The following is a 27198-nucleotide window of genomic DNA, read 5'->3' as shown; positions in this document are numbered from 1 at the left end:
CATGACTTTGGACTTTCTAAATCGCTGCGTAATATGTTGGCGTTATATAGCTACTGGATAATAGCATGAATATAAATAACTAAAACCCAAAAAATTGTGTCCAGTCAGGTCGTTTAAATTGAACTTGCCTGTCCTTGGTCTAACACGTGCGTGCCCTGGTCTAGCGTGGGTGTGCCCTTCTTCACCCAGTCCTTTTCGTGAAGTTGGGTCTTTGGCCATCTTAATTGACTGGGTGGTACGCAGGAGTTCATTCAGTCCTGGCAGCTGCAGGGGAAGCTGGGATGTTCCAAATACCCCGACATCCTACGCTGAGCACTTTGAATTGTTGGACCTGTTTACACATATGCCCACTGGTCAGCAGTGCAGCATATGTGTAAACAGGTCCAACAATCTAAACACTTTGACTGCGTACAAATGTGAGATGATTCTCGTTCAACAATCGCCTTTATTTTACTAAAGGAAAACCTCTTCAACAGTATATGTATGAACAGAACTACGGTGCGGTGACTTCAGTTTGGTTTCTTTAACTTATAGCACAACTTTGCTTACAAACTTTTCATTGCACCCAATTTGTGACAGCTAAAGGGACATCACATTATACGATGATGAAATTGTAAGCAGCACTACGCGGATGCTTGAAATAGAGAAAAAGTGTTTTCCTAAATTTTTAACCTATGGTTCTTTTCAGTGGATGTGGAAAGGTTGGCAAAGGTTTTGAAGATCGTTCTAGTAGAATAAAATGTTTACTTTTTATTTCTTGCTTGTTGTTTTTTTCTTTTAATATTATTATTATAGTGAGATGATTTCTGTTCTTTTTTTCCTCCGGCAGAACTGAACAGCACTGACCTGAAAGGATGTGTAAGCGAGAACAGTCTGAGCAGCAATGCCAGCCTTCCCAGCGTACAGAGCTGCCGGAAACTCGGCGAGCGCAGGGTGGCCAGCTGGGCTGTGTCTTTCGAAAGGCTTCTTCAGGATCCAGTCGGCATTCGGTATTTTACGGTAAGTAGCTCTTATCAGGTGAATGCTGCTGGTGGTCAGATTATTGTGGAACCAGTCATTCCAGTCTGTCTGGGCTTTATTGAATAAAAATAACTTATCTTTTCATTGGATTTACAAAAAACACCTTGGAGAGGGGTCCAAGGTGTTTCTTTTAGATCCAGCCAGAAGATAACTTATTCGATTGTCGAATGATTGCAGGTGTGGACACCAGAATTCAATTACACTTTCTGATTACCATCACTTGGCAGCCCCTAGGCATTGGATAAACTTACTCAAAACAACCAATCTAGTTGAATCAGTGGACCGTGATCATTCTGGGTAGAAGTAGATGGCTTTGGTCAGTGAACTGTTACATCAAAACAAGTAAAGGGAAATGGAACCTACCAACCAAACTTATAAATGAACATGGCAAATTCTCAAAGCAATTGGTGGACTCCTAATGTTCTCTATTGATCTTTATTGACAACTAAAGTTTTTTTCTTTTTTCAAAAGACTTTTTATCGAACTGTTTTTATATATACATTTCTATTTTACTCTGGTATTATATTTATTGTCCACTCATATTATTGCTGGATGGTCTCAAGGATTGACCTTGCTTTTCTAGATTCCATTCATGACCGGTTTCTTGGTTTCTGAACCCAAGAAAACTTTTAAAAGTATTATATGTGTTCTTTATTGGAGGTGGTAGTAAAAGAAATATTCCTCTAGAATGTTTACATTTCAGTCACCTGCCAGATTAGGATCAGTAGGCGTTTCTGTCTATTATCTGCAAGTAAAAGTTCAATCACCAGTATAAGACAACCAATGTGCAGTATGGCTCTGGATTCACCTGCTATGGACAGACTTGATTCCATGTGCACTGAATCCAGTCTTATGACAGATTTAGATCTCCCCCATAATTTGGCTTCTAACGTGTTCTCTGAACATGATGCTGCAGAAGAGATCCACTCTAAAGTCTGTCAGTCCTGAGTTTATATTATACTGATAATAGGTGTCCTAGATGCAGTGCACATATTTGTTCTAAACAATCATATTATTTACATGCCTTATTTACCTACTGAACTAGGTTATTGTTCAATTTTATGTTCTTTGAGGCCAAGTTAGTCATCAGAGCATAGAAACCATTTTTGTAGAAGGGACATTTTAGGGCAGTATATACAAACACATTATATTTACAAAATATTTAAAATGTAGACACAATGCAGGCACAAAAAAACTTCCATGGTTCAACCATACACCAGGATTTTAAGTATGGTTGATAGCTCTAATTAGAATCAGAGTGCTGAATATAACAATCATAGCCTAAGTGTACAATTGATAATCTTTCCTGTAATAATCCAACGCGTTTCGCAGATAAAACCCGCTTCATCAAAGATTCAGTTGATACAGGCAATAGATGTAACTGCACACTAAACATGAAAAAGCGGTGCAACTTAGACCTGGCGTAGAATTCAGCACAAGAGGCAGAGGAGGGCCACGGCAAAATGGACTTGGCATCCAGATAGGACAACCCAAGAGATCCAAATGACAATTGGAAAAAGTTGTTGAGGTGTGTTCTAACAACCCAGCTTCATGCCAATCCTATAAGGGCAACAACAGGGCAGCAAGCTTTATAATGAGGAGATAATTAGACCTGGCTGGTTATACTAACAATGGTGGTAAGGAGACGCACGTCAGGGATGTTGGCAGTTTGTATATGTTGAACAGATTTGACAAAAAGAAAATTATCTTCATAGTCAACCGAGCAGCAAAACCTAAGGTCCGTACAGACATTAGATTTTTGTCTGTACATGTGTCCGTGTTGTTCTCTTCTGCTCCCCTGTTGTACGTTGGCCTTTTCTCTCCACATTGGATATTTGGGTGTTCTGGCCACCTTTGTGTGTTCCACATCAACTGTTGAATGCAAAACCCTTCGTTATAGTCTCATCAGGTTTACTAGCTCAGGAATATAAAAGATCTAACCTATAGAGTCCTCAAAGACTTTGGGAAACTCTCAACTTTTACACTTTCAGCATTTACCAAACACAAATATATACCCGTGTCTTTATTCATCTGCCACCTTTACATCAGCAGCTGCAGCGTGGAGTGTGTTGTGGATAGTCATTGGGAAAAGATTAGCATTTCTAATTTATAATAGGTTCTGGCTAGATTGGATACAAAAGGTTCTTGATAGAGTTTTTCTCATTATTCTTTTTATTTCCCTGTAGGAGTTTTTAAAGAAAGAGTTCAGTGAGGAGAACATTTTGTTCTGGCAAGCCTGTGAATATTTCAGCCGTGTTCCAGCTCATGACAAAAATGAGGTAATTTATTAATAATTATTATTGTTATTATTGCTTGTTGTATTTGTACTGCTTTTCTACAACCTGAACGTCACAAATTGTCACCAGTAGTTTATTTCCTGTAAAAGATCACATTGGTCCCATACTAAGGTGAAAAAGATATAGCTGTCTAAGAGAAGCTCATCTCATGCCAAATTTTTTTTTTATTTTTGTATTTGTATGAATCGGAGAACAGCCAGTACAATGAAGATATAATTCTAGTGCTTTTTTGGGGAAGTTATAAAGAAAATGACCTTTGTCACATTGCCAAAGAGGAATCTGTCTCCCAAACAATTTTATTTTTTCTGGAACTTCAGTAAAAGTATAAACTTGCATCTTTGCTGTGCTGGCTATTCTTTGTGTTAAGTGGAATTAAACTTAAACCATAATAAATTGCAAACAGGTATGTTCTTGCAGAATTGTGCAATGAAATGTTCAGTCTTCTTGAATGGCCAGGCCAGAATATGCAATTCCCATGCATAGCAGCCAGCTATGCTGGGGTCATACAATGAAGGAGCTGCCTGCATTTTTTTAGGGTTTAAGTTTAGTTCCTCTTTAAATTGTCATTTAAACCTTGCACCTTCACAAAGAAAATGTGATGAAAGAGTCAGTATTATTATAGACTTTTTACATTTAACAGTAAAAATCTTATGAGCTTGGGACCCATTATCTCTGTATACAAAAATAAAATGATCACCTTGCATGCATATATGAATTGTCCTGTAACTAACAACCCTGTCTTATTTCTTATTTGCAGCTGTCCTACAGAGCCAGGGAAATATTTAACAAATTTCTGAGCAGCAAGGCAACCACTCCAGTGAACATTGACAGTCAAGCTCAGCTTGCTGATGACATTCTCAATGCCCCGCACCCGGATATGTTTAAAGTGCAGCAGCTCCAGGTAAATTGCTTCTCCAAACTTGGGAAAAACTGAAGCCTAATTTTATTCTGCTTCTCTTTTGCCTTCACTGGTTTCTCTCTATCTCTCCAACTAGCAAATTTTTGATCAAATATACTTTTATTACATATCTTATTTTTGACCCAGTATTATCATCAGTGGCTCCCTGCAATAAAGTTCACTAATAAGTACGGTCAGTAGAGTACTGAGGAGTGATTTCTAAAAACATGACAGCACCCTTCCTCAGTACTCCTAGGAGCCCTCAGCCCTAGTTTGAGCAGTGGGGTGGCTCTTTGCAGAGTTATGCAAAATTCAATGCAAATATTGGGCTTGAGGGTGTTTTTAGATTCTGTTTGCATGCAGACCTTGATGTCTGTAGGATTCTCTAGATGAGATCTTGGCTGGATAGGAAAGGCTTAGATAATGTTGGACATCCTCCAGCCAGGAAATAAAGTCAACTCCGACTTCATGCAGCTTGTAAAGCATACTCAGAGAAGCTCACACTTTGCAGTTAAACCAGATAAAGGAAACTTTCAGCAAGGCAGCTTACAGAACCCAGAAAAGACATTATGGATAAGGCTGGAGTGTGGCTCTTAGAACAGATATACCTTAGTGGTAGGCTCCTCCATTAAAAGACATCAGAAACCCCACGCTGAATACCTTTATGTTCAATACAACAAGGCAAGGAAATGCAGCAATTCATATCAATTTATTGGTTCACATTTGCAGAATAAACCAAACAATACACATGCACCTTCCCTGTGCTAGTTATTAATTGATTAAGGTGGATTTTATTCTTTGTATTGCTTTCCTATTCCACTGCCATTGACTGATAATGTTGCATACTAATTTTACCGTTTATTAGGTTTCAGAAAATTCTAAATTGTGACTGGAACATGTGTGTTAAAATTATGCTTACCTGGGGCCTAAGCAAGCAACATTTGAGGGTTATTAGACTAGCCCTAACTTTACTAATATAAATGATTTTCTATTGTTGGCCTGCGTATAGGGGGTTGCACTTTTTTAGTGTTTCTGCATGAATGTACACTCCTGATTAAGACTCTGGGTTCTTGGGTTCTGGGTTTTATGATACTCTCCTTCTTCTCTCTAACCTGAAGTGTCATGTAACAGAGAGGTTTCATGTTGCTTCTCTGCTTGGAAGCCTGTTAAAGCAGAACTCCACCCCAGAACAAACTTGAAATCTTTGTGAACCGCTTTAGACTAAAGTTACACAAGTGACTTTTGTTTTAATTTAGGATTGCTCGCAGTTAATCACATTGACAAATGATGATTGATAGCAGATGGAAACAAGTGGAGGTTTGTGGTGTAAGCCACAGTAGTAATTAATTGTCCACGATCACAAGAGCTTAATTGAAAGGAGGGGCTCAAATCATAACCTGTACTGTAAACTTAGGAGAATTTCACTGTAGCATTACTGTCTCAAGACCTTAGATTAATCTTATCAATACCACACACGTTTTGAAGGATCATATAATCACTGTTTTCTCAGAAGCTTTTAATAGTGTCAGGGGCTTTACATTATTATTTATGTTTTTCCTAGATATTTAACTTGATGAAGTTTGACAGCTACACTCGATTCCTTAAGTCTCACCTGTACCAGGAATGCATGCTTGCTGAAGTGGAGGGGCGATCCCTGCCAGATCCCCAGGAAATACCCAGCAGCCCAACCTCCAAACATAGCTTGAGTTCTGATCGATCCAACATCTCCACTCCTAAAAAGGTACCAAGTCTGAATTCCCATTGCTTAATGGCTTGATGTAATTCGTCACTTGTAGTTTATGAAAGGACTTCTAACACTACCACTCATTACCAGCTCCAATCACATGCTCCTTTTCAAAACATTTGATTGTCCAAGTGGTTAACACTTTTAGCTCTTATTTGCAAAAAAAAGTAGGAAGAATATGCATAAGTTTTCAGCATCTAAATCATGTTTTATTTGCTGGTAATAAAATTGCTCCTTTGCTTGCAGTTTTTTTTAATGCAAGTTTAAATATGTCTGCATTAGATTACTATTTTGCATTATCACATGTGAAGAATATAAAAATATGAATATATATAGGAATTAAATCTATTTTTCTTTTTGGCATACAGCAATCCAGTAAGAAGACCAAGTCAGGTCGATCTCTGAATGAGGAATCAGGAGAGGAAGATGATAAAAGGAAGAGGGGAAACTTCTTTTCCTGGTCTAGGAGTAAAAGCCTTGGGAAATCACAAAAGAAGAAAGAAAATGGGGATGTTTCCAATGGTGAGTATTGGTGCGCTTTATGGTTATGAAATATAGGGCTGATGTGTTACTGTCATGGCTGGATTTCTGTATAGTCAGCAGAGGCTGTGGCCAGCACACAACCACCCTCACATCATCCCAATTAATTTTCTGGTAGTCGGTCGCGTCTTATCTGGCGTTATTTTAGGTAATACTGGTAATAGTCCCAGCTCTATGTTCAGTCATATTGAAGTTTTAGATATTTTTCCTGCTCCAGAAACAGTCATGCTGCCCAGGTTTTTTGTTATCCAAGTCCATTTAAGTTCACAGCTGAAGGTTTCCTCTTCGCTATTTTTCTGGCAGATTCTACTTTCATCAATGGGGGTCCTGGCAGGAGGCGCGAGTCTGAAGGTTCTGTATCCTCTTCAGCAAGCCTTGAGATGATTAATTGTGGTAGTAACGGCAATGTGCTGGAGGTAAGGGGCACAATCAATCTGTAATTGTATTACAAGACCGCAACTCTTATCAGGCGATTTGACAAGAAACCCTTTCGAAGCTTTGAGCTCCCATTATGCATGTTTTAGTTAAATGAGCACATGGATTCCATGACCTTTGTAATTGAATTTTCATTAATTCCGCCTGTCTCACCTTGGAGGAAGTTTATTGTAATTCTATAAGGGGAATACATTACGCATCTATGGTGACAACACACAGACTTATTAGGTATTTTTGCCCTTAATAGATAATCAATTTATTTTTTGTTTGTATTTTAAAGCTCTTTCATAAATGTGCTCATGTGAGCTCTGCACGCTATTTTGCAGCCCTCATAGGAAACATTAAAAAGTCATGTTGTACTAGTTCTGCTCTGTGCTATTTAATAGCTTTGTCTTTCTGTCCTTCAAAGTTTGAATCTTCCAGAATGTCGTCTTCTGAGAAAACCCCCAAACAGTGCTACATCGCTCTGCCAGATGGCTCGTCCTGTGCCATGGTTGTAAAGACTGGTTTCTCCATTAAGGAAATCCTGAGTGGCTTGTGTGAGAAGCATGGATTTAATATTGCTGCAGTGGATTTGTTTTTAGTTGGAGGCAACAAGGTAAGGCCATTTTACCCCTATAATTCTGGTTATATAGATGGATAGATAGATATAGTCAAAGGGGTTCAGTTTAACCTGGTCTGTGGAACTAGTGGCTGAATCTGTGCCAGATCGCCACATCATATAGCAGAATGAGGGTTATGTGTTGTTTTGTTTTGAATGTTTAGATTATTCTTTAGCAGTTAGGTTGTGTTGGGTTTAAGATTGGATGGTTTATATATTGGGGATGTTTTGCAAAAAAATTTCTCACTTTAAAAATACCATTTGGGGAGAGGGTTAATGTGAACCTGTGACCAGGCTATAGAAAATAAACTATAAAGCTTTAAAGTATTTGAATTTTTAGCCCTCACTCGCCCCTCTAGCTTCAGGCATTGGGAAGCAGTTCATTCTCAAATAGAACTCAGTACTGACTTGGCATTCTTTCAGCCTTTTACTAATGCCAGCTTAGGTGCCTCTTATTGTAAACTTTTAGGTTGCATGCCTGCAGATTTAAAGGTCAGTAGCTGCAATCTTTAAAATTTTTAAATTCTTTACTGGCCAAATATGCATCAATAATCAATGTAAGGCATACTTGTTTGAAGGACAATTATGGTTTAACTAATACCCCCCATTCTTCCCCATGATGGAGTAAAATAAATGGGAAGTGCTTTAGTTTGGGGTATGCTTTCTTTAAATTTAATGGTGCCTTTTTATTTATCTGTTCGTGTGTTGAACATTTTTATCATGGCTATGCTGAGCAATTAATAGTCAAGCAAGTTATCAGGCAGTGTTATTTTGTAAGTAACCTGGCTTTCCTGTAATGAAAAAAAAAGATTTTGTTTTGTTGGTAATTGTTATACACACGCTATGTTACTACATTAGACAAAGGTTGGGAAAAAAAAAATCATTGTGGCAATTGCTTGTATGCCATAATCTTTACATGAACGTTTGATAAATAGAATAAAACCACTCGTTCCCATATTGTGTGAATGCTGCTTGCCGAGTATGCTTTGGATCATCAGCTTCCAGGCTCTCCTGTCCGCAGTTCTTTTTTCTGATAAAGTGGGTGCAGGAACCAGTAGTGATGTCTTTCTTTTGTAGACAGGGTCACTTTAAAGTCTCTGGTCCTCAGTACAGTTGTGCAAACAGCAATGACTGGCAGTAAAAGTGTTAAACCCCCCAGCCCTCACTCCTGACAAGTAGCACTGTGTAGCATGTACTTTCTTTCCCCCCTAATGTGTAATTTATTGTGCGCTTCTGTTTATTTTCTTTTTGCATGTAACGCAGCCGCTCGTTCTCAGCCAAGACAGCAGTATTCTCGAATCCCGGGATCTAAGAATAGAAAAACGGACGTTATTTCGGTAAGAGAAACCAAATGAATCTACCAAATGTAACATTTTGGGCAGCTGGGAGGTTTTCCACTGCGGACCCTCCTGGCGGGAACGTTTCCTTTCCAGTTTATGTAATAAATGTATTTCATCGCAGAGTCTGCGCTCCACAGTCTACCAAACTAACAATCTCTCTGGGGTTATTACAGCCATGGATCGTTTCACGTTTACTTGTATTTTCCTGTGTATAGAATTGTGCAGCTAAAGCTAAACTCAGTGAAAATGTTTTGTAGTTATATATAGTTTTCCTGCTTGCAAAGTTTGAAAACAAAACATAAGTTCAGCATTGAAGTTTTTAAAACGTCTTAAAAAGTATTAAGTATTTTTCTTAGCTGCTAGTTCTAAACCAATCAGGGAGGAGAAAATGGTGCATATATACAGCTGCAGCAACAACAGACCTTTGGAGGTGTTGCCTTGTTATACTTACTATACTTACTTACTATACTTACTTACTATAGGCAATTCTAATATACAGTGTGTGAAACTAGAGAGGTCCAAACTTTGCGGGCAATAGCGCAGCAGCAATAGAACAGCATTCTCTAAACAGTTTTTAAAGGCTCGTAGTGTGCAGTGAAATCAAAGGATTTCTAGTACATGAGAGGACTGAAATTAAGGATTTAGTTCATTGCAGTGTTTGTTCTATTTTTAATGGAATGGAGAAGATTAGGCCAAATGTTTTCATTACAGGTATTTTACAGAATGAGAATATTTATTCTCATTTCTTGTTGTTGAAAAGTTTTATTACACTATAAAGAAGTTGATAATCTCCCCTACAGACACACATATTTACCATTAGCCATAAACTGTATATTCAAAAAGTTTGAAAAAACAAATTGTAATTAAATGTTTCTTTGCTTTCAGCTTGGATCTCGTACCAATTAACCGATCAGTGGGATTAAAAGCCAAACCAACAAAGCCTGTGACTGAAGTGTTGCGTCCTGTTGTGGCTAAATACGGGTTGACTCTTAATGACCTTGTTGCTCGACTTGTAAGTCAATTTGCCCTCATAGTTCGCTATAGCACCACAATATATAGATTGTAAGCAAAGTAGTGGTTTAACCTTTATGTACATACCTGTATTATATTTTGCATACTTGACTGTACACAGTAGTGGCAGGGGTTGTCACCATGAGTTATTACATGAGATGACACCAATCCTAGTGATGTACACTAGTCATAGTCTGTATGCAGGAGAACAGTTTAACTCTAGTTTGTTCTGTTTTTGCAGAGTGGAGAGCAGGAACCTCTAGACTTGGGTGTCCCAATATCCACCTTAGATGGTCAGAGAGTTGTATTGGAGGAGAGGGATGGTTCAAAAATTAAAGGTAAGAAAAGGCATTGCTTTCTTCCCTATCTTCTTACCCACCAATACTTTTTCATGGCCGGTATATTTGGTGTGAGAGAGACACAGCACCAAATGGTATACACTATCCCCTTTATCAGGGGTAATTGAAACCTAGATTTCCAGAATAAATCTAATTTTAATTTGGTTCACCTGAATGTGTCAGTAAATATGCTAGATTGCGTGTTGTGTCTATCATGCCCCAGTGTACTAAACTCAAGGCAACTTGAAAACTCTTCAATTGTTTCATACAGTGTAATATATCATATCATTGATATGTGTGTTTGATTACAGACAAAACCAAGACACCCATGATGAAGTCAAATCCTACACTAGTCAATTCCAGAAGCCACACATCCCTGGTAAGTGATCAATGTCATCAGATACCAATAGGTTGAGGCAAGAATATGAAGCAAAGGAACTTCGGTTTCACTTTCCGCTACAATTGTTAAGACTATCATTGATATCAGTTTAGAGGGACTGGCTTATCACAATCTCAGAAATGGACCTAATTAGTGTCTGCAGTTACTTGTAGGGATCAGTATGAATGTTGCAGTCTAACTGTATGTTAAATGTAGATATTGCAATGATTTAAATGGTAGTCCAGAGCTGGTATTGTAGGTTCAATCCCCATTGAAACTCTCTGCTTGTAGATGGTTTTCCTTGTGTTTATCTATATTTCTGTCTTAACTTAATAAAAAGTTCCATATGGCAGCTGGTAGTTGGATTTAGATTCAGCATCAAGTTCTAAAACTATGTTGAGTAATAACAAGTCCTTGTAACATGTGCAATGTGCAAGAATCCCATATCGGGAGCAGTCATCTTTCTCCCTTGGGTAACCTGTCTGTCTTATTGGGCCTTACTAGGCTGTATATGACCAACTGTATTTATTAAAGCAATGTCCAATCCTTACCAACCATTCATTATCCAGTGTTATAATCTGACTGGTTGACATGACATACGTCACCCTAAACATTGTTCATATTTTTTTCCTTTTTTAGAACATCCCACAGTGCTTTTCTTTTAGAACTGGCTGTGTTGTCAATTAAAATAAATGTAAAACATTTGTTTCTGACTTTACAGGGGGAAGATCGGCCTCTTATAAAATCCTCTTCAATTAGACTGAAAGGGGAATTTGGGAAAGGAGCAAGAGATGCAAGACTACAGAGAAAAGATGAAGCTGCGCTGAAAGGGAGCAAAAAGAAGCAGCATAAAATTAATCTGGATGAAGCAGAAGGTACAGCACATGCCTGGCAGTGCACGGCTCTATACCAATATTAAATGCATTTGTATATTTGAGGTATGCTGTAAAGGTGGCAGGTAGAGAATGCAGATGTTATCACATTTAGATTAGAACATATGTGAACATATCATAATATATGAAAGTGTTACCTGTTCAATTTTTGGTCCTCCAGAAGAATGTCTGCACTGTGCACAGCACTGTAAGTATTGCTAACCTACCTAGGGGTTATTGAAAGCGGATATGCGTTGCTTTTAGGGAGGTCAAGTATTAGTCTAAGGAGAGCCTAGGGGTAATTGTTTTCATTCCTGTTTCAAGGAATGGTATGTTTGTGTTTATCATTCCACGGTAGGAAAAGAAATCTATCTGCTGATGTGGGTGCGGTAGGGTTTTATAGTTGAATTATAGGATCCTGCCCCCTTTACTACACGGGATATGTAATCAATGGCTTTTCTAATCCGGGGGCATTCCTTGGCTTCCAAAGTTCATGAGATGATCACGCATCTTGCCATATTCCATCAGAAGGTGGTCATGTAAGGGACTAAATATCCATCACCTAGTATAGAATTGGCTAGCTTAACTGGGCTTTTACAACATTTTTGCTACTCCTAGGCTGTTCTATGCTAGTAACTAATCACTCTAGCCTTTTATCTGGAAAACTTGTAGTTCTTGGCTGAATTTCCATAGTCTAGGAGCCTCAGCCCAAGAAGAATGTAAAGGCTGCTGATAACCATGCTATCAGGCTGCAGAAATAATTCCACCAAAGCCAAGGAGATACACAAAAGGCTGATGATTCATCATTTCAGGATCTATAAAAAGTTGAAATTTCAGTTTTGTGTAGAGAGCAAAAACAAATTCTAAAAATATTGGGCACAATAAATCTTATAGAAAGTTGCTGTTTCTAACTAAAATATATTTTCCTTTTGTAGCCTTTTTTGAGCTGATTTCTAAAGCACAGAGCAATCGGGCAGAAGACCAACGTGGCCTCCTACGGAAAGAAGACCTGGTCCTTCCAGATTTCCTTCGCTTGTCCCCCATTGAGACATCCATGACTAGCAGAAATAGGATGGAGAAGAGTAGCAGCCTTGACAAAGGCACAAATGGCGCTAACCGTGGGTTATTGGGTACAAAGCAGGACTTCACCCAAAATGGTGCAGACAGGTCTGCCAAGTTCAGCGGAGCAGGAAAAAGGGACAAAGCCGACATGGTGCCTCCTTCTGCACGGAAGCCATATGTTCCTTTTAACCCACCACTGTCTCCAATCCCTCATGTCCAAGACAGACACGTCAGCAGCCGCGAACGGCAGTTGAAAGACTTGTCCTCCGGTAACATTCAGACTGTTGAAGATGAAAATGTAGCGGATCTCACCCTAGTGGCAGAAGGAGACATTAGCAGCCCTAATAGCACTTTACTCCCACTGCCCCCAACGCCACCACACAACATCAGTAAGCTTTCCGAAGCCAACTTTTCACCCCCTCCTCCCTGCACGGGCAGCCAAGGTAGCTCTGGATGTCAGAGATCAGGTATTTCTGGATTTTAAGTTTATGTTCTGATTTTACAAACCACTCCCTTCCATTATGTATATATTTTTCATTTTAAGTTTTGCACTTTCTAAACTATTGCAAATTTGCACATTTGTTTTATTTCTTTATACAGTGGGCCTGATTTTATTAAGCTCTCCCATACCTTGAGAAGATAGACTATCATGGGTGAACATAGGTGATCAAACAAACCTGGGATGGAGGTCTTAAAACCATTTCCTATTGTTTGTCAAATGTTTTTAATCTTGTACCAGATCCATTCCAGGTTTGCTGATTTATCCAAGTCTTCCCTTGGTACTCTATCTTCTCCCATCTTGGAGCTTTGATAAATCAAGCCTAGTGTGTATGTATATTTTGGGTCTCTCAAATCATTACGCTGCTCCAGTGCTAGTAAGGCCAGCAGGAACCGTTTACATTTATAGTGCCAAAACTGTTTACAAAATAGGATCCATTATAACCTTGGCCACAAACTTTTTGGACTATCTGTAAGACCAGTGGGTATTTTTGACACTATATTGGAATTTTGGTACTCTTATCACAGACTATGACAGAATAGAGCTCTAGGTAATGCAGAAGATTTGTCTATCCCTCTTCACTCCCAATCCAAAAGCTTCCCCTGTATGCATTGTCTGTCTTGATATGGCTCCTCGTTATCAGACATAAACTACCTACAAATGCATACTCCTTCCAATGACCGGCAGGTTCACAACCTTGACCGGGTTTACTACAGTAGCCTGAATGTTGGAATCAGGGCCCCTAGACACCCATGGGCCCTACATTGCCTTATGCATGATACACCTCTCACTTCTACTTCTGATACTTTACATCCAAGTATTTGGTTGCTCTGGGAAATGTCTAATTTTCAAAACAATATTATTGTTCTACAATCGGTCTACAATATTATTAACTTTCAAGTACAATATTATCAAACTCTACCTTTTACAACACCGTTACACTCCTTTTCATTTTTTTTCCATAATAATGAAAAAATGTAAAAACTGAAAAAAACAAAAAAACAAAATGTTTTTGAGGTGAGCAGAATCTGTGTGTGACAAAACTGACTTCTAAGAGTAAGTGCATCAATTGTCCTCCGACAAATGACTTTCAGTGTTAGAAGTCTTATGTAAACTTCCATTTTTATTTGTATTGCTCTAACATAAGACATGATAAATCTGCTTGTGCAGAGGAACAAGGCGCATACGTGTTGTTATTGAATAATGTTGCCCATTATGTTTTAAAAGTGCAACCCGGTTTCCAACTTTTGGAACATTTAAATGGTTTCCTCCTGTTGGTTCAGTTTGGCCGTATGGTCATTATTCCATTTTAATGTTTGTATATATTTAAAGAAAGTGCAGAAGTAACGAAAAGCCAAATAATATTGCGGTCTTAACAGTGAAATAGTCGATTGGTTGCTACAGGCTACCCATACTATTCAGGAATTCCTTTGTCTTGTTATGGAGCTCTATAGGTGTAGAGTAATGGTTTACTCCTAAAAAGAATTACTTGATTTTTTTTTTTTTTACAAAGAATATATTTAAGTCCAGATTTATCAAAGGACTGGGAAAAAATTGATCAGATGGTATTTTTTTTGTATTTGTTTTATTTTTTTATGTTTAAAGCCTTGATTGGAATTTGAGCTAAATTGTATATTTGTTTTATTTGTTTCACAAAATTGAACAGTTGGAGAGGATTGTAATATAAAATTTAACTTTACAGTACACAAAAAAATAGACTTTTATTGTCTTCTGTAAATGGAGCGCAATTCTATGTTTTGCATGTTTGCTGATTACTCAGACAATGTAAAAATATTCTGTATAGTTTTTATCAGTACTTGCCATTTTATTATTTTATTGTTTTTTTTTAAACCCTTTTGATGCATGACCGTGTGTTTCAGTATATATAGCTTTCTGCTGTGATTCCTCAATGATTTTGATTTCAATGAACACTTTACATTCCTGAAACTTCTTAAAGGCATTCTACCTACTACCGTTCTGCATGTGTAGTGGCAGCAGCCATTTTTAAGCTTGGGCATGACCATGTGTGAAGTAAGCGGGCGATCTTTGTCTATACCAGCCAATCAGCGTTACCATTTATTATTGCATTTGGAACATCAAAGGAAGTATGGTTGCTATGTGCAACAAGAAACTTTCTTCCTTAAGGGGTATCCAGCCTCTCAAAAAATTATAAAATATTGCAGCTAGTTTTGAAGATGGTTTTAGGAGGAAGAGCATTTCCAGCAAGTAATAAAAACTCCTGTTGTGCCAGCTAGAAAAGCAGTTCCCTTATCTCTCCTTGGGAGCCAAAAGGAAATCAAAGACTTATTGACTTATTGTCCAAAATGATTAGACCCAACCAAAGCAGGCAGGGTTAGGCCCATTGTGTATATCAACCATGGCCACCTCCAGCCATGAAGAAGAGAGTGGAAAAGTGTAGTCACCCAGGTATATAAGTGTGTTATATGCAGGATTTCAGTAAAAAAAATGAATCTACCATACCAAAACATGAGGGTAGTAGTAGTCATGGATGCACATGCACAAAATGTACATCCATGACTACTACCATAGAGTAGGCCAGTACTGCACCGGATGTAAGATGCTCTGCCCAAAATCTATAATCAGGCAGTGACAATTAGAACAATATAATCATGGCATTGTGCACAACAGCTGCCTGGTCAGTAAACATCAGTTATCACTGAACTGACCTGTGACACGGATGTAGTGGAATTGCTAGTATGTCTGTACTTTATGCCCTTTGTGACGGGAAGCAAGATAGAATTTGTCCTGCAGTTGGTGATATAGCCGAATCTGAATGCCATTCTGCTTTTTTTTTTGCTGCAGAGTTACCTCCAAGTTATAACATTTAGCAATTCCTAATAGATTACATGGGGACCATGACTATACATTGAGATTTGTTCCAAAATAATAAGAGGGCAATTGCAACTTTTGCACTCCATAAACTATCAAATGGAATGCTACCAGTTGCTTTTCTTCTACAGTTGTATTAGGTGTATGTAGTGCTTAAGTATAAGAAAAGTGGAAACATTACAAAAAGAAAATCAGACACTTTTTGCACACACATTAAAAGCTGATTGGTTGCAAAGGGCAAGTAATAATCTTTCGTATGAAAAATGTATTACATGAGGTCCGAGTGTCATCAGGGCTCAGGAAAACCGTTATTGTGCTTTCCAGAAATGATTGTTACCCCGGCACAATATTGACAACTTTATGCTTCTGACAAACTGGCTGCCATGCTGCACACAGACAGTGGGTATTCTTTACCTGAAATATGATGTCTCGGTGTAAAGAAAACCCACAAGTAGAATTCCAGTAAGAGGGATTTCAGTCCTTCAGTTGATCTTGTATTCTGCATGTAAATCCAATAGTGTCCAATCTGTAGTCAGTGCTCACACCTTCCTGCTCTGTAGATATGATTATAGACATTGTGTTTGACATTTTGTACTGATCTTCTCAAAATGTAATAAACTCTTCTCTCCATTCTGCATCTCTTTCTTCTTTATTTCTGCATCTTCTCTTATGTGTCGATCTAACAAATTCATTCTAAAAAATGAACACCATTTAATAAATAACACATGATTTAATTCAGTTAACACAATCATTAAATTATCTTCAACCTCATGAGTCTGCAGTGTGTATCTGCTTTTTCAGGTATTTCATTAAAAAAAACATATTTACTACTGCATGAAAGAGTGTACCTTTTATCCTGTAACGGCATGTTCTTTTCTAATGTGTGTGCTATCAGATGTGTGTTTACAACCCTTCATCTGCAGGATTTTCTGTGGTGTGAACTTTTTAAAAACCTGGCAACTATTTGGGAACTTTGCCAGAAGAAGCCACCTGGTTTGGGCACATGTGGTGAATGTGTCACATGTTGACATCTAATGTTGGTTGAACTAGTTTCAGTATGGGTACAACAGACATACAAAGTTCCTCATTTCTACAAACATAATTGCCACGGTGTTTTGCGGACATCCTCTGGTCTTAGTTCCAGGTCAGGAGTCTTGATGGAACATGTATATAGAATATACAGTCAGTACAAAATTGTAATCCAAGTACTTTACCATGGGCATGCCATACCAAACCTAATTGTTGTCCACCAGGTTTGGACATTGATTACGTTATGACTGTAGGCTCTTGCACACATCTGTACAGACATCGTGTAGTAGCCTGTGTGACTCGATATGGTAGACCTGTCGTCATGTGGAATCCATCTACATGAGCAATCTGCATTATTCCCATTTAATAAAGCAGCCTTTCTCAACCATTTGACCTGAGAGAAACTCCAAATATATTTTCAAGGTTTCAGGGAACACTTACTAAAAACAACTCATTGGTGTCAATGGGAAATATTTCCCTTACATTAGCAGTCGGTTGAGAAAATTGGTCCTCTTGCAGTGGCAGTCTGATAGCCATCCTTAAAAACAGCTAAAATTATATTTGGTGTGGTTCAAGAACTTTGCAAATACCAGCAAATGGAAGGTTTATGTAAAGCCCGGGAAACTACTTGAGGAACCCTAGGTTTCCACGATCCCTGGTTGATAATGGCTGGTATGAGGTCCACGGTCCACTTGGACCAGTATTTCTGGTGGTTACACCACTGTAAAACTGTAAGCCAATATACACAACCCTTCTCCATCACTGTATCCACTTCCTGTTGTGGCTGAGCTGAACTCACTCTGTTTTCGGGAACAGTTAACAACAATGAGCATAAAATCGTAGCCTGCTGAGAAGAGGAGCTGATTTTTGTTTTGATATATTCTGAATTACTGATCATCCTTTAGGTCCTAGCATCTGGACAATGTTAGAAAATACACCATTCGGCCCTTGTGAACTTGGCAATGTTTTTGAATCCCTACTTAGACTTTAGTTATGCTTTCGGTATAGGCAAGGCACAGTTTTCTATAGTTGTGGGTTCATTGCGACATAAGCCAAATTAGTCTGACTCTTATTTTTCCCCACATTGACACTGCTAGGTCTCCCTTTGCCATATTCCCTTTACGAGCTTAATAAGTAAGGATGAACCTCACTGGTTCTTACAGCTGCCTATTGCTTCTGTAATCTCTACATAACTTAATTTTGTAAATGAAATAGGTTTCAATGCAGAAAAGCTTAAGAATAATGGAGGCTGCCATTGCTGAATTATGCGTTGGGAATGTTAGCTCCTTTGTTGCCATTCTGATGAGTTCCAGTGTCATCTTTGAGTTACTTACCTGTGTCAGAGAATAGAAATAAGTAGTTCTATTTTTCTGATTCAGTGCTTGTTCTGGGACTTTGACTGAAACCTCTTGATGTCCGGTTCAGTAGGAGGACTGCAGTGACAACTTCCATACTTAGTCACCAATGGGACACTAACCTTGCCTTACAGTTCCTGTTTCTAGATGATGGCAGATGCAGCAATATGGGAAAAAGCCTTTGTCCACTGGTGGATTCAGTAAGTCTGCACACTTAGGCTAGGTACATTTGTGCAATTGTTCTCATCCGATAATGGGCTCAGGGTTGACATTGGACGAGAATCTAACGTGTGTACAGCGCTTGTCGTCCGAACGACCGTACTGGCGGATCCACGGACGATGAACGATCGTAATGAAAGTGAAGAGAGAGAGTGCAGCGGGGGTGCTGCTTCGTTATTCTTCCCTTCCCCTCTCCATAGAACAGAATGGTGCTGTATGTACAGCACTCGTTCACGCATCGTGCAGTCGTTTGTTGGTGGAAAGGATTGTGAAAGATCCTTTCCAACGATAATTATTGCACGTGTGAACATAGCTTGACATCTTAAATGACTGATAATGGTTTGGGTACACATAAGCTCACCAACAAAGCAACATCCATGGATACCCAAATGGTTAGTTACCTGCAGGGGATACAAAGTAATCTAGTAAACTACAGGGACATCACCATTGGGTACTGATTATAACTGCTTGTAGTACAAGATTGGCAATTTCTGAATTTTGAAATGATGTAGTACATCATGGCACACATCATTTGAGAAGGCAAATAAACCTCTAAACAATAATATAAGTAATATATTTCTACGCATTGTTTCTGTAACCAATTCCCCAATAAGCAGTGAAAACTTGAAGTTCCCTGAAATTCTATTTATTTAAAAATTCAATTTTAGCATTGCAAGCCATGAATCATTTTGAGTACTTCTCTCTGTTAACTTGTACACTTATTTTTGTCTCTGAAACTGATTACTCAGAAATAGATATGGAGATTTATGCAGAGAAGAAGCACAGCGTGTTACAAACATCAGGTGATTTATGAGATTTCTCAGTAAAACATTGTAACAACAAATTATACAGTAGTCCGATTAGTCAAGTAAGATTACTATCCTGGTGTACTGTGGGTGTTTCCAGCCATTGGTAAATGTTGTTTTGTTGGACATTTAAAGTGGAAATTTTAGATAGGCAAAGTGCAAGTTGGCATTCACCAGTATTGTCTGGGACCTCGCTCTAGCTGATTATTAACACCATTACTGACATAGGCTATATACTCACATGAAATCATTGTTGATGGAAGAGAATGGCCATCCTCATTTTGGGCATAAATCTAGTGTGTGTTCATTGTTCCCCTGTTGTCCTGGCAGACTGATGAATTGCCAATTGAGAACGATCCATAGAGGAGAATGCTGCTCGCTCATTCTTCCCCTTCTCTTCTCCATTGAACAGAATTGTGCTCTAGTCATTCATCTTTGATTGGAAATGATCACAAATGATTGTTTTCACCCATAGAAATCTGACATGTACGTAGCCTTACCATGGCTTGTTCTGAGCAGTATCTTTATAAAGAGGTGGCCATCTTGGTTATGGCAGGGCTTTGCTTCCTCATGGCAGAGCCTCCAGCAAGGAGAACAATGAGCAACTCTGACAAAATCTCACTCCAAATCTCCTGTGACTAGAAGAAAGTTCATTAGATCTCACTTCAAACAAAACTTTCAGAGTACTGCTTGCACACATTATAAATGTTTTCTGAGCCATAGCAAGTCCTCGCTTTGAGGTCCACTTACCTAAAACAGTCTTTTTCCCATCAAACATCTTTGAGGGGCAGATAAAGAATCATCAAAATTGTCTTTGTAGATTGGATGAAGACCATTCACTCCTGTAGAAACTATAAAATGCATTTTATTAGTGGAAAGATGCCCCTGTAAAGAAAGAAGATTCTACGATTACCTACAATTACATTTCTGGCAACATTCTCGTAAAGGTGAGGATCCCAAATCCCACAAGATAATGATCTTCCTCTGAACTGGACTGTTTTCTTGCTAGTTTTGGGGTACTCTTTGATTCATTAGAGCTCTTCAAGACTGGAGAATATAGACTATCATTAGAGAACCTAGGTCATCCAGCAAACCTGGAATAGATTTCTTAAAAATTATTTGATATTAGCTGGCAAATGTTTTCAAAACCTGGACCAGATCCATTCTAGAATTGCAGGCTCACCCAGGTTCTCCCATGATAGTCTTATCTTGTCAACTCTTGGAGAGTTATTAATGCAGGACCATTGTTTACCAAGGAATGTCATCAGAAGAAATGATAACCCTAATAGGGGTAATTGTTCTATTTTTTTTTATTAAAAGGTACATTTTCAACTATTACCATGCAACATATAAGTAGATGGGGCTGTGATTTAACGGGTGAACCTTTTACTTCAATATCATTTTAATGTATTTTAGAGATTATAACTCCCCCCCCCCCCCATACTTACCATGCCTACCCTTACAGTTAAGACTTGATAAAAGAACAAACCTCATATTGGAATGTTATTTTTCTTTCTGCAGCCATACAACCCTTCCATGTTTGCTTAGTACTCACAGCCAGCTTGTTCTGTACTTCTCCACTGCTGCTGAACTGCCCTGGACCTCAATGAGCAGCCCATTGGTTGGTGCAATGCAATCAGCTGGTTTAGAACCTTTTTATTGGTGCTCACATTGGTATTGGAACTGGCAGATGGAGTCCCAATGGGCACCAGGGGCTGAGTAAACTAACATGTGGGAGTGAATCATATGCTGAAGTTTATTAAGCTTAGCCCAGTTTCAGCTATTTTTTTTAACATTTTGTTAATGTACTGTTAAGTCAAGAAAAAGGAAAAGGGAGATATGTTATTTATTCTGCAGTCTGCAGAAAATTGTCATCGAATGAATTTATACAAAGGAAGCTAAGACGTCTAAGTAAATGGCAGTGAAGTTATGTTTCCAAAACAGACAAGTGCTGGAGAGTTTCCTGATGACATTCGAGAGGCGGATGGAGATGACAATTTATGTGATAAAACCATGCCTGGGTTTTGGATCGAATGAACAATACCTCCCTGGTGTGTTAGAGAGTTTATCTTGTCCTGTCTGTGATAAATTAGGACAAGAGGAAGTAAACAGCACAGTCTGATTGTTTTCCAATGTCTTAAAAAAGCATGTGGAGGAAGATAGTCCTTGAGATAAGGCCAATTGGAGCAAACCGAAGGGTCATTCATCCTGACTTGTCATCCCAAAGCAAGATTACCTGAATCTGTGCACATTCAGTGTAGGGTTGGAAGACTGCACAGTACATTGAAAGTTAAGCTGCGTACACACTTGCAATTTTTGTCGTTGGAAAGGATCTTTCACGATCCTTTCCAACGACAAGGGGCTGCAAGATGCATGAACGATGCTGTACATACAGCACCGTTCATGCTCTATGGAGAGGGGAGGGGGAGAGCGACGGAGCGGCACCCTGCTGCGCGCTCTCCCCTTCCCTTTCATTACGATCGGCTGTCGTCCATCGTCCGTGGATCCGGCAGGTCGTCCGGACGACACCGACTGTACACACGGAAGATTTTCGCCCGATAATTGGCCGATGCCGATTATCGGGCAATAAAAATCTGCCGTGTGTACGTAGCTTTATGTGTCCATCCAATACATCATTGTAAAGGAATGACCCACTCTCATTTTTGTTGTTTTTTTCATATCTAAAATCACAATAATGGCTTCCTTCCCATTACATGAAAGATTTATTGCAGATTGTCACATGGATCTCTTGGACAATGGACCTGACTGACAACATATATCAATAAAAATAATTTAGTATTCATTTACATTTATCTATACAATGAATATCTTCAGCCATTGTCACATCATTTAAGTGGAACTTAATTCTACATTCTATAGGCATTCCTTTACCTGATTACCCGATCTTCTTCCTGGCTCAGGTTTTTGGCCATCTTGATTGGCTAGTCTGTAATTTAATATTAGCCAGTATTTATATAGCGCCAACATAATATGCATCTCCTTACAAAGTCATATCACTAACTGTCCTTCATAGGCGCTCACAAACTAACATCATGGTCATGTGTCATTAACGTTGTCTAAGGACAATTTTTGAGGGTAAACAAATGAACCTATGTTTTTTGAGATGTGGGAGGAAACCCATGCAGATACAGGGAGAACATACAAACTTATTGTAGAGTCCTGGCCGGGATATGAACCTGTGCTGCAAAAGCCAGAATTTTAACCACTATAGTATAGTATACCACAGTTGTTGTAACTCCAATGCATGTGTGCGGGTGTTCATTTATTCCCGGTTATGGCTGGAACTTTCAAGGCTAATGATCAGGCTGATTAGCTCTTTATAAATCAAATCAAACATTTTTAGTGGTGGTACTTATAAAAGTGGTAATCAACACTTTTTTAAATTATGTGAACTGTAAAATGGTATTTTTGTACAAAAAAAATGACATATTTCTGGCTTTATTTTATACAGAATGTATAGTGGTATTAATATAATTTGAGCATAGAGTTCATAAATAAATGTAAAAGTTTTATTTTGGTCCTCTGACCTTCTCGCCACTGGGAAAAATGCACCCACAGCACCTTCTATACCTACAAACCAGTTTATGTCCTGTGTGCCCAAGGACACGCCAGTACATGACCTGCCTTACATTACCCAATTTTGACTAGTTCTGCAACTGAAAGACACACAACTAGTGATAACTAGGGCACAGTGGGCACTGATGATCCTTAATAGGCACCTGGGTGTAATGACAGACGACTGAAGAGAGAGCAATCTTCTTTCATTGCTCGGATAAATTGTGCAAGTTGGGAGAAAGTCATGGCAGGTCTCATGTTGTCATTATTTTTATATATATATTGGAACTGCTCTCTATATCATCTTGGCTTTGATGCTTTGTGAGTCATTAACCCACAACCAGCTGTAAGACTCACTAAGCACCGAAGATATGACACATACTTATGATACATATGATATGTACATACTTGTTCTGGGTCAGCAAATCACCAAGTAGTGAAGCAAGAATGATGACACCAGGAACTTACACCTTAAAATAATAGGCAGTGGCCAGAATTTCTGCCCTGACTGGTTCTTGTTTTTAAATGTGCTGTGTAACATAATGCTATAAATTGTTTTATATTTGTCATCTAATTCAGACTCAAGGCAAAATCTAGTGTCTTAAATAAGGAATAACTGTATGTGCTGTGTGGCTACAAGAACCTCTGACTACAGACCTCATTTATCAAGGATTTATTAAAGAACTGGCATGCTTTCCATCAGAATTCCAGTGGGAGTCCCCTTTCTGTTGACCTGTAGGGTCTAGATATGGCAGGGTTTAGGAAGCATGGGGAAGTAGGGTGCAAAAGTAAAATATACGACAGCAAGATCTCTATTCACTTTGATTAAAAACTTCTTCGAATGTAAGTCAAATTTTGAAGCCCAATACAAGGCTAAACATTTTGGTATCATATAGTCCAGCTGCTTTAAAGCAGCTTAGGCTTCAATACTCACTTTTATTCTAGATCTGTCTCATGGAGTACTTCTTTGCCACCACAAGATGTCCTCAGTCCTCTTGGTTAAATAATGCCTGGAAGCATTAAACTTGTAGGACTGAGGAAAGACTGTGAGTACAGGGCATTGCCCAGCGATAAATATAAATATATATATATATATATATATATATATATATATATATTTATTTATATTTATATATTTATTTATATGTAACAAAACATACTTTGAGATAGTGGTAATGGTCTGTTGGAGGGCTGAGCCTGAACATGGACTTTTATATACTATAGAATTCAAAAACCCCCTATAAGGGAATACATAGTCTTTTTAACTGTTTTAAATGAACAAATAAAAGTGCTCCAAATAGTCATTGATATGTGTTATTGTTTGGATTGTTGGGTTTTTACATATTAGTTTGCTGTTCCCTACTTTGCTGTACAATGGTTGTGCTATATTTTGCACCTTCTCACAATGCAATAGGCTGACTTCTGGAAATCAATGCATTCTCTGTAGGATTGATACTGTTGAGGTTACACTGAGCCAGTGAGATCTCCATCCAGTGTCTAATCTGCAGAAAATAATAACAATATATACATATAACAAAAATCTGAAAAAATAGGATTCTAAAAGACTTGTTAACAGTGCAGTACTGATAATTGGGTTCTGGAAAATACCACTCTATTGTAAAGATATTTATTTATTTTTTTTTTATGCCATGAGCCTGATTAATCAATTTTTCTATTCATCGTTAGGTACCAGAGAAAAAAAGAAGAGTCAACTATCACGAAGTACGGAGAGTTTCTGGGAGCAATCTCCGGATAATTCCAAGGAGAAAGTTGCCAACCTTCTGCCACCCGGGAGAGTCATTGATGTGGATGGAGTGAAGCCCGGTGGGAGAAGGAATGACTCCGGGGACGATGTGGGCAATCTAAGCTTTGAGGGGTACATTTCCGAGCTAAAGACTTGCAAGGGCCGGATGCGGACTGGTGTGTACAGGACATCTGACTTGCCGGCAATGGTGACTGCAAAGACCGATAGGAACAAAGAATCGGACACAAAATATAAAGCCACTTTTGTGTAGGACAGAGGAATGCAGGACATTCTAGGACTAACAGGAGATTTACAGATGGTGGAAGGCCACAGGATGCCTAACATGAAATATTTCTAAAGCCAAAGCTTGTATCTAATAGTTTTGTGCACCCATGTCCCATCGGGGAAACTTACCTATACTTCCTGTCCAGAAGACATAACAGGAACTTAGAAGTCATCACTCCATAAAACCGGAACTCCTTCTGTCTCCATCGAAAGGTTTTTCCTCTGTTTGTGTTCCAGTGAATGTACCGTCATTTTCACCGTTGGTGTCAATGGTCACCAGGAAAGTGTGAATACCCCTACTTGGGACACAGACAAAATTAAAAACTTGAAAGAAGCCCTACTACATCCATATTCTATGAAAAAAAAGAAAACTTTGGCTTTTTGATACTTTTTAGGGTAAAACCCTGCCGCATGTGTTATTGGAGTTTGGTGTATGTTATTTGGAATCTACCACCATGGTATGGTCCAGATCTGGTCTGGTTTAGTTCATCAATTCAGTTTTGTGCTGTTTGCATTTTGGTGATCATTTTGCCAATAATTCTTACTTGCAGATGCTAGGGTAATAGTCGCATATTCAAGACAACCAATCAGATTATTTTATAAGATAAATCCCAACATTCTATTGGTATGGAGATTAGAAGAGTCCATTGAGGCCAAGCAAGATGACATCATAATGGTATACCCCAGAATTGTCAGTTCCAAACATTATTGGGGCCTTTTCCTCATGTCCTGTGTGGGAGAGGTCACAAGAGTAATAATCCAAAGCATCGAACCCTTCCAAAAGGGCATCTGGAACACCATCATCTATCATAGAGAGAACAATGGTAGGTCCTTGGGTTTGTTGTATTCAACTCCAAAAGGAGCAAAGAGCCAAGGACATCTAATGAGGACCCCTTTACTTCATAGTATGCTGATCTGAGCAAGCTACCTGGTCTTCAGGTTGTAGTGTTAAGAAAGAGGTCTGCCCCCAGGGGGCAAAAAATGTAAATCCAGCTTGAGGTCAGATTTCCAGCACAGTGAAGGTCATCCGATTATCCAAACTTGATGTTAGTTGTACATCACCCACACAGCTGATCTGATGGAAAACAAAATCCCTTTGGTTTTCTAAAGCCCATTTAAACTTTGACTTCAAATCTATTAAATACAATTCAGGTGCATCAAGACTAATGGTGAATGGTTTAATAGAAAGCAGCCACAGCTTAAATAGACAAGCCTGTCCCCTGCCAACAAGCTGCAGGGAAGGATCTTTGCTCTCTAAGGGGAAACAGTGGTCTGTCTGCAGAGGTTTGCCATGCCTCCTACAGAGCCAGAGCTCTCCATTCATTAGGCTTTGCTGATCGGAGAGCAGTCCTGTCCTGGAAGGAATTTAAGGTGCACATTTCTTTCAGCAGAGATCTCCTTTTTTTGGCCCGTTTTCTTGGTACGCAGATTTTAAACAAATAAAACCCAGCATTTAATTATTAGATTTGACAACACACAGAGTGTTTTACTAATCAGTGTTCCTAAAATGCATCAAAAAAACTCTAGCTATTTTTTTATACTTGTATAATATTGTTAAATTTGAGTTGTTTTTTTTTATACGTGAGGTGTTTATGGAAGGTTTATGCACTTTTATGTCCGGTCACTGTAAATGTCTCGCTTTGGTATGAATTGTTCCCCACATTTTCATGTAAATAAATATTGTGTACGTGAAATTGACGCTTCGTATTGACAATGACTGGGCCATTGTATCACACCAGAGTGGCTGGAATGAATTAAATTATTTTCAACTGAAACCTTGCTGCTATTTTTTTCACTACTAAGATATTTTTATTTCAAAATTCTAAGAGTTCTCTTTATAAAGTATTGATTCTGACATTCCCTCAAACATTCCCTGGTGGGGAATCTTCCATATCTATGTGTTTCAATAGCAGTAATTTGTTCTCCACCCGTTAATATCAGATTCCCTGCTTTATAATTAAATATATTTTTTTCTATTACACATTTGCCAAAGTTATATTGCTTACTTTTCTCTTTATTCAGAAGGAATTGATTGGCCATGGGAAAGGATGGCAAAGATAACAGTGTTAGAATTACAATAAGATCTGCTACTTTCACGCCATATAAAGATCTTTTAGAGCAGTGGTCGCCAACCTTTTCGGACCCACGGACCACTAAATTTACCAGGTGTGGAGCGCGCATGCGCGGGGAGCTGGGTGTCACTCAGAAGAAGAAACTTCCCCCATAGTGATGTCATGATGCTAGAACCTGCCCACTCTCCCATCGCAGATCTGAGTCTGCGATGGGAGAGTGGGTAAG

The 27198-nt window shown here is 38.7% G+C and overlaps 1 protein-coding gene across 2 annotated transcripts in view; it reads left to right on the top strand.

Moving 5' to 3' along the window:
• The window catches only part of RGS12 (regulator of G protein signaling 12), a 110601-nt gene extending 83926 nt beyond the window's left edge, over positions 1-26675 (top strand). For both annotated transcript variants that reach the window (XM_072406510.1, XM_072406511.1), the window contains 14 exons: positions 830-999; positions 3207-3299; positions 4075-4218; positions 5777-5956; positions 6328-6481; positions 6803-6915; positions 7344-7532; positions 8799-8872; positions 9761-9887; positions 10128-10224; positions 10536-10603; positions 11325-11478; positions 12411-13004; positions 24558-26675. In XM_072406510.1, coding sequence (XP_072262611.1) covers positions 830-999; positions 3207-3299; positions 4075-4218; positions 5777-5956; positions 6328-6481; positions 6803-6915; positions 7344-7532; positions 8799-8872; positions 9761-9887; positions 10128-10224; positions 10536-10603; positions 11325-11478; positions 12411-13004; positions 24558-24886 — 2486 coding nt within the window. In that variant the 3' untranslated portion in view covers positions 24887-26675. The remainder of the gene's footprint in view (positions 1-829; positions 1000-3206; positions 3300-4074; positions 4219-5776; positions 5957-6327; positions 6482-6802; positions 6916-7343; positions 7533-8798; positions 8873-9760; positions 9888-10127; positions 10225-10535; positions 10604-11324; positions 11479-12410; positions 13005-24557) is intronic.
• Positions 26676-27198: the final 523 nt, after the last annotated feature.

This window comes from Pyxicephalus adspersus, chromosome 3, assembly GCF_032062135.1.
Source record: "Pyxicephalus adspersus chromosome 3, UCB_Pads_2.0, whole genome shotgun sequence".
Classification (NCBI taxonomy): Eukaryota; Metazoa; Chordata; class Amphibia; order Anura; family Pyxicephalidae; genus Pyxicephalus; species Pyxicephalus adspersus.
This window is presented reverse-complemented; position numbering and strand designations above follow the sequence as displayed.